The 14,186-nt window shown below is 21.5% G+C and overlaps 3 protein-coding genes across 3 annotated transcripts in view; all 3 read right to left on the reverse strand.

Moving 5' to 3' along the window:
* Positions 1-14,186, reverse strand: part of LOC127282524 (3-ketoacyl-CoA thiolase, mitochondrial) — a 208,842-nt gene that overhangs the window by 113,663 nt on the left and 80,993 nt on the right. The gene's annotated exons all lie outside the window — the stretch shown is intronic.
* On the reverse strand, positions 1,224-5,707 carry LOC127282523 (spermatogenesis-defective protein 39 homolog). Its single transcript, XM_051306805.1, has 9 exons — positions 5,487-5,707; positions 4,820-4,976; positions 3,385-3,566; positions 3,064-3,200; positions 2,779-2,806; positions 2,553-2,697; positions 2,086-2,327; positions 1,781-1,957; positions 1,224-1,651 (listed from the first exon to the last, which is right to left on the reverse strand). Exons 1-9 carry the CDS (start codon positions 5,559-5,561, stop codon positions 1,526-1,528), a joined length of 1,269 nt encoding a protein of 422 aa, XP_051162762.1. The 5' UTR covers positions 5,562-5,707; the 3' UTR covers positions 1,224-1,525.
* Positions 6,729-14,075, reverse strand: LOC127282521 (homeobox protein 5-like). The gene is made up of 10 exons (XM_051306803.1): positions 13,813-14,075; positions 13,472-13,598; positions 13,243-13,385; positions 10,863-11,013; positions 10,498-10,757; positions 10,375-10,429; positions 10,027-10,253; positions 8,675-9,936; positions 7,281-7,403; positions 6,729-7,049 (listed from the first exon to the last, which is right to left on the reverse strand). Exons 2-10 carry the CDS (start codon positions 13,569-13,571, stop codon positions 7,028-7,030), a joined length of 2,343 nt encoding a protein of 780 aa, XP_051162760.1. The 5' UTR covers positions 13,572-13,598; positions 13,813-14,075; the 3' UTR covers positions 6,729-7,027.

The raw sequence follows: 14,186 nt of genomic DNA on the forward strand, positions 1-14,186 counted from the left end.
AAGGTGTTTTGAGTCGAATCGCGTCGTAATTATAGTGCATTTACCCTAATAGAAAATCTGGAATTTTTATTTTGATTCATGAAATCATAGAAATTATGAAATTTTATGTTTGAATTGTGAAAAAATTTATTTACATTTAATTTCTTCATACAATGAAGTTGATGAAGTTTACAACGTTTATGATCAACGATTGAAAGAAAAATATTATTCACTCAAAAAATAATAACTAATTTTTTGCCTAGAAAATTTTTTTTCCAAAAATTATTGATCAAGAATAGTTGCAAAAAAATTTTTTAAAACAAATATAATAAAATTGAATATAAAAATATTTTTTCATCTCAAATCGTTGATCATAAACGTTATGAACTTCATCGACGAAATATAAACATGCTTATTTATTGTTTATTTAATCAAATTTGCATTTAATGAAATATTTTCATTTAATTCGATTTTTATCTTTTGAACGAATTTTTATTTGTCAACATTTTAATTTGTTTAAAATATTAATTTAAGGGTATGTGGGAGCCTCCCACGTGACCTAGTATGGGAAAATGTGTTTTGGTAGTATACATAATTTACTTTAAAATAAGAAAAAAAATTTTGTCTCAATTTTTGAGGGATTATAGATTTGGGTACAAGGAATTTGTTTTCCGAAAAATACATAATTTTGCGTTAAATTATTAAAAAATGAAGTTTAAAAAGTTTAAATAGTCTTTACATTTGTTATCGTAATTTTTTGACATTCTTTTGTTCTTTATACATTTTTTGTTTAACATTACATATTTGCATTTATCACAATTTTTTTTTATAAAATTAATTTTTGATAGAAAAGAAAAAAATTTGAAGATGTCAGAAAAAAAACCAAAATATTGTCTAGAAGTCAGGGAAAATTATAATGAAACTTTTGTGTCAACCCTGAGAATTTTAATTTGATCAAAATATTCATTTAACCGAATTTACTATTGATTTTTTTTTTTAAATAATTATTGATCGATTTTTTTAAATTAGTCTCTAAATTTGTTTTCGCAATTTTTTATAAAATTTTAAACTATTAAAAATGTCATTTTACTATTTAGTATAGAAAATCTACGAAATCCAAGTCTTCTTTTAAGATATTCAATTTTTTTTTTAAAACTGATCGAAATTTATGAGAAAATTGTAAAATATAAATTCAAGAAATCTTGAAATTTTTTTTTTTTTTTTTTAATGAAAAAAGTCTAAAATTTAATTCAAAAATTTTAATGAAATCCCTGATTTTTGTTTTTAGTAATATGTTTATATATTTTTTTTTTTATAAATTGTTTACAAAAAAACGTCTTTTTTATTGTAGTACAAATATCACGTGTGTCTCTCTTATAGAGAGAATAATTTTGATTGTGCGTACAATGAAATATAATTTATTTCATGATTAAATTTTCAAATAGTCTTGTAATAAAATATTTTTCCGCTCTTGAGATTCAAATTTTTGTTTCTTTTTTTTTTTTTTTTTGTAAACTTTGCGAAGATTAAAATTTTTGCATTAAAATTAATTTCGCCATTTTGTTCCTGGATTATGTAAAAAGTTCTCAGCATAAAAATATTGTTCCGATTGAGGTTGTAGGCTCGCTTTATATTCGAGAAGAGCCGTTCGATCTCCTTGAGAAACAAGAATCTTAAACAAAATTAAATATTAGAAATTGTAATAATTTTGATTTTCTTTTTATGTTTAATATGAAATCAAAATTAAAATTTCATTTTTATTTATTATAATTAAAAAATTTTTTTTGAGAACAATACTTACATCAATGACACTTTTGTAGCATTGAATGCTTTTGGCGATATCTAAACGTTTTTTAATATTATCTACATAACCGAGGAATTTTTCAAGAATAGGATTTGGTGCTTTACAGTCCTGTAATATCTTTAATATTTCTTCAATTGGCAGAGACGTTTGTAATTTTTTACCGCCAAGCCAACTCTATTAATAAGAATAATTAATTTAAAAAAATATATTTTTCAATAAAACTAAAAATTTATTTTTTAGATTGATTCTTTAATTATTGAATTTCTTTTATTTACGAAAATAATAATAATTTTATTATTTACCTTTGTATGAAGTAAACGATCAATATCATCCCAGGCTTCTTCGGTAGCTCGCGTTTTTAATGCAACTTTTTCATACTGACGAGGTGAAATTTGATGTTGTTTCAATAATGTTGTTGGTGAAATTAAATTCCCTTCAGACGAATCCCAATGATCGCGACAAGTATGCTCGAGACATTTTAATAATGGAGAATTCACCTCCAATTGTTTACTGAGCTGAGTGTCTTTTACATCTAGTTGCCATTCTTTTTTTGAAATAAAATTTTAATTAAAAAAAAATTCAATTTTTAATACTGTCAACTATTTAAATTTAAAAAAAAAAATCATCAAATTACAAGCTGAACACATTAATTATTTATTTATTTTTATTTTTAGTTATTATTTTACTTGAAACTTTAATTAAAATAAAATTAACATATATAAATAATTTTTTTTTATAATACAAATAGATAATTATAAAAATTTATTACCTAATAGTTTTATGTACAATTCAATAAACTTAGTTTCTGGACAATCTTGTAAATCCATAAAAAGTGTCTTGTGACAATTACGAAGTCTTTGTAACAGTCTCTCACTATTGCTTGTATTCTTTATAATGAGATGCAAATCTCTAATCTGAGAATATTAAATAATTATTGTATTTATTGTTATTGGTTACGAAATTAAAATATAATTAAATATTTGAAATAAACTTACAGCTGCGTCTACAGTTAGGCCTTGCATACTAAAAATAAATTTAAATTTAAATTAAACATTAAAAAAATTATCCAGGGCCAATAAATAAATTCACAATAAAAATAAATAAATAGATATTGAATTTATTCAAACTTCTTCAAATAAATATCATAAAAAAGAATATTAAATTTCTTTTCGGATTTTTTTTACTCTTTTCTTCAAATTAAAGAAATTAAATTAAATTATATTTAGCTATTATAATTATATTTATAAATCAAATAATTAAAGTAAATTATATATACTTACGTTAGAAGATCGGTAATCTCATTTCTTTGCAATCTCGTGGAAAGATAATGCAAATAAGCGTTCATCGCTTCTGGACGTTCCATTAATAATTTTTGAGCTAAAGACGTTTTTAATGTCTTCATAATAAACAATACTATCTGAAATTATTTATTATACATTAAATTAAAAATAAAATTAAAAAAAAATGATATTCTTTCAATTTTATTTATAAATTGATATAAAAAAAAAACAATTTAAATCTAAAATTTGTAATTTTCAAAAATGCAGTCTTAATTTAAATTTTGTAAATTTTAAAGTGATAAATAATTTGAAAATACCAACACCTAGAATTGCATTTCCATTGCCACTGGCAATTGCTGCATCAAGCAGAGAAGTTTTACTCGCTAGAGATTTATATGATTCCAAAGAAACAACTTGTCCTTGTAAAATTTTCTTTAGCGTTATTTCTTGATGAATTCCATTTACTTCATCATTTTGTTGTTGAGCTTTATCTGCCGTTAATACTGTAAAATTTAATATGAAAAAAAAAAAAAATTAAAATATTTTCACAATTTTCAATGTCAACAAAATTGCACAAATTTCAATATCATTCAAATACCGAAAAAAAAGATTTATTTTATTCAAATAATCCGTTACTTGACTATTATCAAATAAATATTGAGTCAATTAAATGGTATTTATTTCCAAATACAGAAATTATTGATTTAAATATAGTTTATTTAATTCAAATAAAAATTATTTGGTTCGAGTAAATATTTATTTGATAATAGTCAAATAACCGATTATTTGAATCAAATAAAATTTTTTTTCAGCAAACAATTTTTATTTATTTATTTATTTCAAACATAAACGGGTTTCAAATAAACCCTTTTGAATATTTAATATTAAAATTAATTATATTAATATAATATTAATATATAGGGTTACTACAATTTAATTACAATTTCCCCCTGACTTCCAGACAATATTTTGCAGTTTTCTCAGACATTTTTAAATTTTTCTTCTTTTTTATTAAAAGTGAATTTTATTTTTAAAAAATTGTGAAAAATGAACAATAAAATAAATATATAAAAATTATGTAAAACAAAAATATTGTATAAAAAACAATTCAAATTTAAAAAAAAAAAAAAATTCAATTAATTTTACAAAAGATTATAAATTTCTATCTATTAACATTCTTCGACAAATCAATAATTTTTAATAAATTTCAATAGTTTTTCAAAAATTTATTTTTTTTAAACAAATTTTTAATTAAAAATTCTCTAATATTTAATTATTGTCTGAAATTTGCATAAAAAAAAAATTCAGGAGTACGAGTTTACAATTTAAAATCGCCTGAAATTCAATTATTTCCAAAAAATAATTAACCTGTTAATTTTTGAAAAATTCAATTATTTTGATAAATTTTCAAAAATTTTGTACGCAATTTGTGTGCTAATAATTGTAAAAAAAAAAAAAAAAATGTGTCGATTTGTTATTGGAAATCAGAAATTTAGTAAAGCAATTGTACAAATTTTTTTTCATCACATTTTAAAAAATTCTTTGAATTTGAATTTTTCCCTCTTAATTTTAAATTTGAACCGCTTATCACTACAATTTTTATACTATTTTAAATAATAAATATTATTTTATAAAATTTGAATAATTGAAAGTTTTTTTTTTTTTTTTTTAAATTTATAGTCATATTATTACTCACAAATTGTTTAGTAAAAAATAACACATTCAAAACATATAATATTTATTTTTGTAAACGTACTATAATTTAGCGTTTTGTCCGAGATGACAGATAATAATGGTTTTAAATTCCATTGACGATCATCATTCTTCAAATAGTTTTCAGGTATTTGTATATTAGAAATTCCAGCTCTTAAAAGAGCAGTTCCTGATTTTGAAACTCCAAATAAATTGTCTCTCTAAAATAAAGTTTTTTTTTTTTTAACTACAAATCCGTGATATATTTTTTTTCATTTTAGTGATAAATTTAGAACAGTTAACGGTTAATTTGAATATTGGTTTCCGAAAGAAAAACACTTAAAAAAAGAGTGATAATAACAATAAATAATCAGTTAATTCAATTAATAAAAACTTTCTTACACGCTTAATAAATATGATTTAAAAATAATTTATTTTTCAATTATTATATGTGTATAAAAATTAAATATATATAAAAAATAGTAATGCGTAAATTACTGATTAGTTTTATATAGGATTAAAATAAAATTTCTTAATATTTTTGTTATATAATATATAAAACGTACATATTAGAATAAATAAATTTTGAACAAATGTTTATTATAAAGTAAACAATGAATTTTTACGTAAAACTTAATTTTTTAATTGTAAATATTTAGAAAAAAAATAATACAAGTAATTATTTAACTGAATTTGAGTTTTTATTTATATATAAAAAAAAAGAAACTAACCTCATTGCTTTCAAAACAAAAAGATCGTTTATCACTGCCATACCAATAATCGTCATCGTCTTTAGCTGAACTCATTTTTCTCACTTATTAAAAATAATGTTACACATAGTAATTATTTATTAAAATAAATTCTAGTATATTATTAAGCCTAAGTATAATTAAGTTTTAAAAACTGTTTTGACATTTTTATAACGTTGTGTCACAAAAGTATGTTGTCATTTAATTTTGTTTGTAATTCCAACTCACAGAGAGCGCTGCAGTTTCTTTGAAAATTATAGCGGCAAAATTTATTAAATAATATTTTATTTTAATTTTTTTTATATTTTTAAATTATAATTATTGATTTTTGTTTTATATTCGTTTATTTGAAAACTAATTTAAGCAATTTATTCGAATTAAAATTTTTGAAGACTATTTTAAACTGTTATAAAAATCATTAAAAATAATTGAAATTTTTACAAATAATTAAATTTCAAGTGATTTTGAATTAAAAATTTTTGGTAATTTTATTTGTTAATTTTTTTTTAAATTATAAACAATTATTAAATTTCATAAGAATTTTAATTGAAAAATATAATTAAAGATAATTGAATTTGTGAAGAATTTCATTAAAATTATTAAAAATAATTAATTTAGTTTTACTTTGGACCTCACATTGGATTCAAAAATGTAGATCCTTTTTTTGTGATTTTTTTTCCATACTTTTTGAACATCAGAATAAATTTAAACAAACCATGAGAAATTTTTGGCCCTTGTAATTTGAATAAAAATAAAAAATTTTTGTTCCGTGACACTAGCACGGAACAGAACAAAAATTACATTTCCGGACACAAAAGAAATAAAAGACAATATAGCTTTTTTTTTTATTATTTTATTTTCAGAAGAATTATAAAAGGCTTAAAATACATTATAAATCAAAATTAATAATATTATATCCTAAAGTTAAGCAGCAGTTTGAACACAAGTTTCAAGATAAAAAATAAATCTATACTTTTTTTGTTAAATATTTTTTCATTGGAAGCTAAGCTTCAATTTAAATTTCTTCGAACTAATACTATTCATATAGATAGATAGATAGATAGATAGATAGATAGATAGATAGGCGCCGAAAATCAAAATAATTAAAAAATAAATATTTTTTGAAAAATGTAGAAAGTAAATTCTATAGGAAAAATAAACATCAAAAGAGAAATGAAGAGAGTAAATAAAAGATTGAAGAGAGAAAAATTAATTAAACCACACTCACTTGTCTACAAGTAAATAATAAAAATTATTATTATTTTTTTAAATTAAAAATAAACCATTAGAATGTAAAAGAAAAATAAGTATAAAAATTGATTAAACAATTTTTCAGTTATTTGAAAATATGGAAGCAATTTGTTTCAATGTGGAAAATATGTCTTGCATAGTATAATAAATAGGTTATTCATGTATAATTTCTAAATTAATGAAAATTCAAGTAAACTAAGTTAAGTCCTGCAAAACAAAAAAAAAAAAAAAAAACAAACAAACAAAAAACTGTTGACACACACTGGAGACTTTTAATCTTTTCTTCTTAGTTTCCTAAAAGAAAAGTAAATTCGATTATTATTGCATTATATTTTTTTTTCAAATTTTAATAAAATTAATTTACATTATTTTATTTCATTTCTATAAAAGCGTTTTTAGTTATGTTTGTTATTCAACTTTCCTTAAAAATGTAATTTATTTATAGTAAACTGATTATTTAAAATTTAGAATTTATTATAATATTAAATTTTATGTTTAAAAATTTTTTTTTTAAATTTTACTCACTTTGTTAAACTAGGTTCTTGTAAATTTACTGGAGCTTTTTGACGTCTAGGTCTTGATGAAGCAAATTTACTGCTAGCATTACTACTTTCGGAATCACTATTTGTTTCTGCTTTTAACGCTTTCCTGTAAAATTAATTAATTTATGATTTTTTTATTTAATTATTTTAATTTTTTACTGAAGTAAATTTGAAAAAAAGTGAAAATAAAAAAAGCAAATTTATTGTTAATTATAATTATTTTACTATTAGAGATATTTACTAAAAACAGGCCTTGGATCAACTTGAACGCGCAAAAAAATCGTTTTCACATTCCAAAAAAAAAATCGATTTTTTTTATATTAATTAAATTTTATTAGTTAAAAAATATTTTACTTTAAATAACTAATGTTATTAGATATTAAATTAATTAATTTTGTATTAGTTTATAAGTCACCTACATGATTTCGTCATTCTGTGATTACATTCATTATATCTTCTTATAATATTAAGTGCTTTTGCACTAAAGGGCATTTTTAACTTTTTATTTGTAAGCCCGTACATTGTAATTAAATAAATAAATAAATAAATAAATAAATTTTATTAATTCTTAAATAAGAATATTGTCAAGAAAATTTAATTGAATAGGACAAATATAAAAAAAAAATTCTCAAAGTTTTTAGTTTTAATGGTCAAAAAAATTTCGGACAATAATTAAGTTTTACAGATTTTTAAATTAAAATTTTTTGTAATAATTGAATTGCAGATTTTAAATTAAATTTTCGGAGATTTAAAATTAAGATATTATAAAATAATTGAAATTCAAGTGATTTTTGATTAGAAAATACTTTCAGATAATTGAAATTTTTTAAGAATATATTATAAAAATTATTGAAAATAATTGAATTTCGTAAGAGTTATAGTTGAAATTATTAAATTTCAGAAAGTTTTAGATAGAAAATTTTATATTTTGAGTATAAATAATTGAATTTTAAGTGATTTTGAATTCAAATTTTTGGTAATTTTATTTACTGATGTACTTTAAATTTTTTAACAATTATTAAATTTCATAATATTTTTAATAGAAAAATAATTTAAGATAATTAAATTTGTGAATAATTTCATGAAAATTATTGATAATAATTAATTTAGATATGAATTTTAGTTAAATAATTAAAATAAAGATGAACTGAAGAAGATCTGCATTGTATATTAAAAGAAAACGTATTTTGTAAAAAAATTTAAAGAATGTAAAAAAAAAGTTGTATCTTATTAAATTAAGTCGAAAAAAATCGTTTTTTTTTGAAAAAAAAGTCAGAAAACTGCAATTAACAAAAATCATTAAATTTAAATTAAAAAATTATTATCTTTTAATTAATTTAATTAATAAAAGAATTAAATACATTTTTTTTTACTCACCTCATTGCCAATGATTCGTCTGAATTTTTTCTATTTTGTGATGGTAATTTTAGTAGAACAACTTTAGCAGCCTTAGGATCTTTATCATTCATATTTGATTTGTGTTTGATTTTTTTCTTTTTCGCCATACTTTGCATTGAATTATGTATTGATTCATCATTTTCCAATAGTGTATCAATTAATGTTGTTTGCTTCTTTCGTTTTCTTGGTACTTTAATTTTTTCCACAACGGGACTTAATAAATTTTCTTGCGATGATTCATCTTCAGATATTGGAACCGGAACATCTGAAAAACGTGGCATACTCATATTTGGCATATAATTAATTTGCTCTCTCATTACACCATTAATTGAAACAATATTAATGGTACTTGTTATTTCAGGCTCAACAACTGGCCTATTTACAATTGGACTTTCCATAACTGGCAATTGTAAATCATCAATATTAAATGATGGTTTTCTTGTTTGTTGTCGTATATTTAACATTATTGTTGGATCATCGAGATCATCAAAATCATTAACATTTTGACGATTGGAATGTCCACGATTTTTTGTTACAAATCTGGCAAAATTCATTGTCATTTCAATATCTGGCGAATTTTCCTGATTATTATTATTATTATTGTTATTATTAATTCGTGGCTCGGAATAATTGCCTTTTTTTGGAGTTTCATTGTTTGAAATATCAATATTATTTGGCAATTTTGTTGATGTACGAACAGGAGTGAATGTACCATTTTCTTTATGTGTTGCATTAATTTTTGATCTTTTATATTGTGTAACGTTACTTTGACTTTCAGAATCGGATGAATCGTTATCATCAATTGGCGCTGTTAAATCGTTAAACATCCAACTTGGTCCTTCTAGGGGATCATCATTTATTGAATTATTATTATTATTATTATTATTATTCTTACTACTGTTGCTGTTGGATAGTGATTTTTTCGAATTATTACTGAAATTATAACTTTCATTGTTTAAGTCAAGTGTTTTGTCGAGATTTGATTTTTCGAATGAACTTGATCCATTGAGAATTCGTGTTTTATCAACAATATCACTTCTTAATATTGTAACTTGTGGATTGAATTTACGACTCATTGGCCTTGAGGGTATATTCATACAAATGTCATCGTCAATATCAGAATCCGATAATTGAAAATCTACTTGTTTCTCCGTTCTTAATGAACAATTTTCACGATTTTGAGAATCAGTTGATGAATTTATACAACGTGTTTCATCCATTACTACTGAATGTTCTTCCAGCTGATACAAAAAAACAAAGCTGAATTAAAATTACGAGAAAATAATTAATTAATTACCGCTATTAATTAATAATATTAATTTTTTAAATACCGTTCGCACGTTGACTGTTTGTAAATTTTGAAGTAACTTGGAAACATCACTTAGGGCCACACGAGGACTTTTAATTAAAATACCTTCAACTCGATCATTTTGTTGATGATCAGTGCTTCGTCTTTTTATTCGACTTTCCGATAAACTGCCCGATTTACGCTTTGAAAATCTACCAGAGAAACGATCTGATATTCTGTGTCTGTTACTAAGTCTTCGTTCATCTAGATCTGAAAAATAATTTTTTATTAATTTTTTAATGTCTGCAAATTATTTGTTTTTCTCATTTATGAGTTTAGAGTTCTTATCTGAAATATTTTTTTTCACGATATAATATTGTTTTTTACTTACCATCTATCAATACAACTGGAATTCGATCCGATATTCTACGGACACGTCGATTTTCCTGAAATTATATTATTAATTTGTCAGCAAACAGAAGAAAAAAAAAATTGTAAATAAAAATAAACTTACAAAATTGAGTTGCCTACGTGATGAATCGGAAATTCTATTAGTAGGACTTCTAGATGAACCACTGGAAGGCGAGCCTGCATTTATATCAGGCGATGATGGTGATTCTTCAATAGTCGTTAAACTTAGGACATTTTGAAAATTTTGCATATTTACTCTTGATAAATTAATTGTTGGCTTTTGAATTGTATGTCCGCTAACCATTGGCTTTACAACACCTTTAGCAGGTGATTTTGTAGACATTCTTCTATTTGAATCTCGTCCTTTTATAAGGAAATTAAAAAAAAAATTAATAATAAAATAAAGAAAAATAAAATGAAAATTCAATATAAAAAATTAATTATTTAATTTAAAAATAAAACACTCACTTCCAGCAGAAGATGTAGATGAACGATAACTGTTTCCAGTGTTAGAAACAAATTCCTGACATGACGATATTGTGTTTGTTAAACAATTGCTCATATTGATTATCAATTGCAGCATGTCTTTTGCATTTTTCGAAACATTTTTAAATATATCCTATTTTTTAAAAGATTTCAGTTAATTACATTTTTTAAAACAAAAATTTGTGAAATATAATCTTAATTTTAGATGTATTTTAATAATATGATTTTTTTTTTAGAATTAATTGGAATTGAAGTATTAATACTTTAAAATTGTATGGTAAATTGAATTTTTGATAAATTAAAACTTAAATAAATAAAAATTTGGAAAAATGAAATTCGAATACTATCAAATCAAATTTAGATAATTTGATAAACTTAAATCAATTAAAATTAAACTCAAATTTTTGTTAAAAATTTGTAAACAAATATCTTCAGCAATTCAAATTTACAAACAATTCCAAATTTCAATTCTTCTGCAATTCAATTAATTCTAAAAATCTTCTTAGTAACTATTCGAAAATTTAATTATTGTCTCAATTTAAAATCGCCCAAAAATAAATTACTTCAGACCTCGGATTAACTTTAGGGCCCAAAAAAAGTCGAAAAAGTCGATTTTTTTTATTTCAACAAAATTGAATTGGTTAATGGATATTTTACTTTAAATAACTAACATTATTAATTAAATTCATATTATTAATTCTGTAATGAGAATAATTCTATAATGAATATTATCAAGAAAATTTATTTTCGAATATTTCAGAATCGAACTAATTGTAAGACAAATTTTCAAAATTTTATTTAATTAGGACAAATTTCTAAAAAAAAAAAATTCTTAAAGTTCCATTTTTATAATTTTCTGAAGTGTGATTTAAGCAATTTATTCGAATTAAAAATGTTGTCATAGTTTTTAATTTTTATGGTCAAAAAAAATTTTAGTCAATATTTAAACAAGTTTTACAGATTTTTAAATAATAATTTTGTAAGAGTTAAAGTTAAAATTTTTAAAAATATTTGAATTTCAAAAGATTTTGTTAATTTTCATACAATAATTGAATTTTACAGAACTAAAAATAATTTATCAAATAATTTTAGATAACATTTTTTAAAAGTAATTGAATTTTCAAAGATTTTTGAAATATTAATTGAACTTCAAGTGATTTTTTTAATTAAAATTTTTTGATGATTTCTGTTACTAAAAAATTTATTAGAAATTGCAGACAAAAATACAATAATTTGAAAACTTTTTAAGTGAAAAATGGTTTTAGATGGTTGAATTTTAGAACAATATTATAAAAATCACTAAAAAATAATTGAATTTCAGGAGAGTTATAATTGAAATTATTAAATTTCAAAAAATTTTAGATGGAAAATTTTAAAAATAATTAAATTTTAGAAGCTTTTAAATTGAAATTTTTGAAAATAATTAAATTTCAAAAGATTGTGTTAAATTTCAGACAATAATTATAATAAGTGAAATTTTTAGTGATTTCTGTTTATGAAGAATTTATTAGAAATAACAGAAAAAAATTGAATTCCAAAATTTTTCAATTGAAAAATGCTTTCAGATAATTGAATTTTCGAAGAATATTATAAAAATCATTAAAAATAATTGAAATTTTTGCAAATAATTAAATTTCATTTAATTTTGAATTAAAAATTTGTGGTAATTTTATTTGCTAATTTTTCTTTAAATTATAAATTATAAACAATTATTATTTTTCCTAAAAAATTTGAATTGAAAAATAGTTTAAGATAATTGAATTTGTCAAGAATTTAATTAAAATTATTATAAATAATTAATTTAGTGAAGAATTTTAGTTAAAAATTTGTTAAATAATTGAAATAAAGAAGATCTGAAGAAGATCTGCATTGTATACTGATAAAACGTATTTTGTTAAAAAAAAATTTTTTTTAAATGTTAAAAAAATTCGAAAAAGTCCCATTTTATTAAAATAAGTCGAAAAAGACGTATAATCTGAGGCCTGTTATTTCTAAAAATTTAATCTCTTTAATCTTCAAAAATCCAATTATTTTAGTGAATTTTGAAAAAATTTGCACATATTTTTTTGTGCTAATAATTGTAAAAATAAAATGTGTCGATTTTTTGCTGGAAATCAGAAATTTAGTAAGGTATGTGAATTTGAATGAAATTTAACGATGACAAATTTTTTTTTACATCACATTAAATTCTTTGGATTTGAATTTGAATTAAATAAATTTGTTCAATTTTCCAAATTTTTCTGAAATTTCTGTCAAAAAAAAAAAAAACTTTCCTTGACTTTTCTCACTTGTGGCTACTTTGTTAATCTAAGATATATTTAAACAATGATTTTTTTTAAGAATTAAAAAATTATTTACTCACATCTCGTCGTTTACAGGCGTATTCTAATTCGTGTACTTCAGCGATAAGAGCCACATTTTGTGAAAAAAGAGATTGACTTTCTTGTTTTTCTTGTGATAATGCTCTCGCTAAGGAATGATTGTTATTCTTCAATTTTTCATAAGCTGCGCAATTAAAAATAAAAATTTTAAAACATTTGAGAAACGACAAAATATGTAAAAAAAAAATAATAAAAAACAAGAAAACTTACATGGTGTGCGTGCTTTTGGAGGTCGATTTCTTGGACATTGCGTTCTTTTAATCACAACACCTGGTCTTTTAACTTTTCGATGTTTAGACACAGACGGCATTTTTACATAAAAGTTGTTAATACAATTCTAGAAATTTAAAAAGCAATACAAAATTGAAATCTTTTAACAAAATATAAAATTAATGCTTTCTTCTAAATCATAGATTGTTAGTATGTTGCATTTTTTTTATTTTAACCATAATTCACATATTTCAATTAACGATAAATAGAAATAATTGTAAGCAAATGGTAAAATATTGAAATATTCAAATGAAATAAAGTAACAGCCTTTATAAACTTACTTTTTATAAAAGTTTTCAACACGCCAATAACAGTGTAAGCATTTAGAAGATCATTTTGATTTTCTGTAGAATTTACCGTTTAATTGATTATTAAGATAAATGGAAAGTCTTGCATTTTACAACACTAAAAGTACTTAAGTATACACTATTATTATTGATTTAAAATACTTTTCTAAATTAGATTTAAATCGTTTTATAATTCAACCTCCTGGAAATTTGTCTTCTTTGCAGAAATCGTTTAATTTATAGAAACTAACGTTAGAGGCGCTGAATTCAATTTCCCCCACTTCAAAAGAACCTAACCTTTTACATCCAACCTGCCCTGACCTGAATAAACATGAACTAACTCAACCTGACGCGGTATAAGATAAAAT

The sequence above is a fragment of the Leptopilina boulardi genome, unplaced genomic scaffold (genome assembly GCF_019393585.1).
Source record: "Leptopilina boulardi isolate dan_hultmark-lab unplaced genomic scaffold, ZJU_Lbou_2.1 LbouV2_300, whole genome shotgun sequence".
NCBI lineage: Eukaryota > Metazoa > Arthropoda > Insecta > Hymenoptera > Figitidae > Leptopilina > Leptopilina boulardi.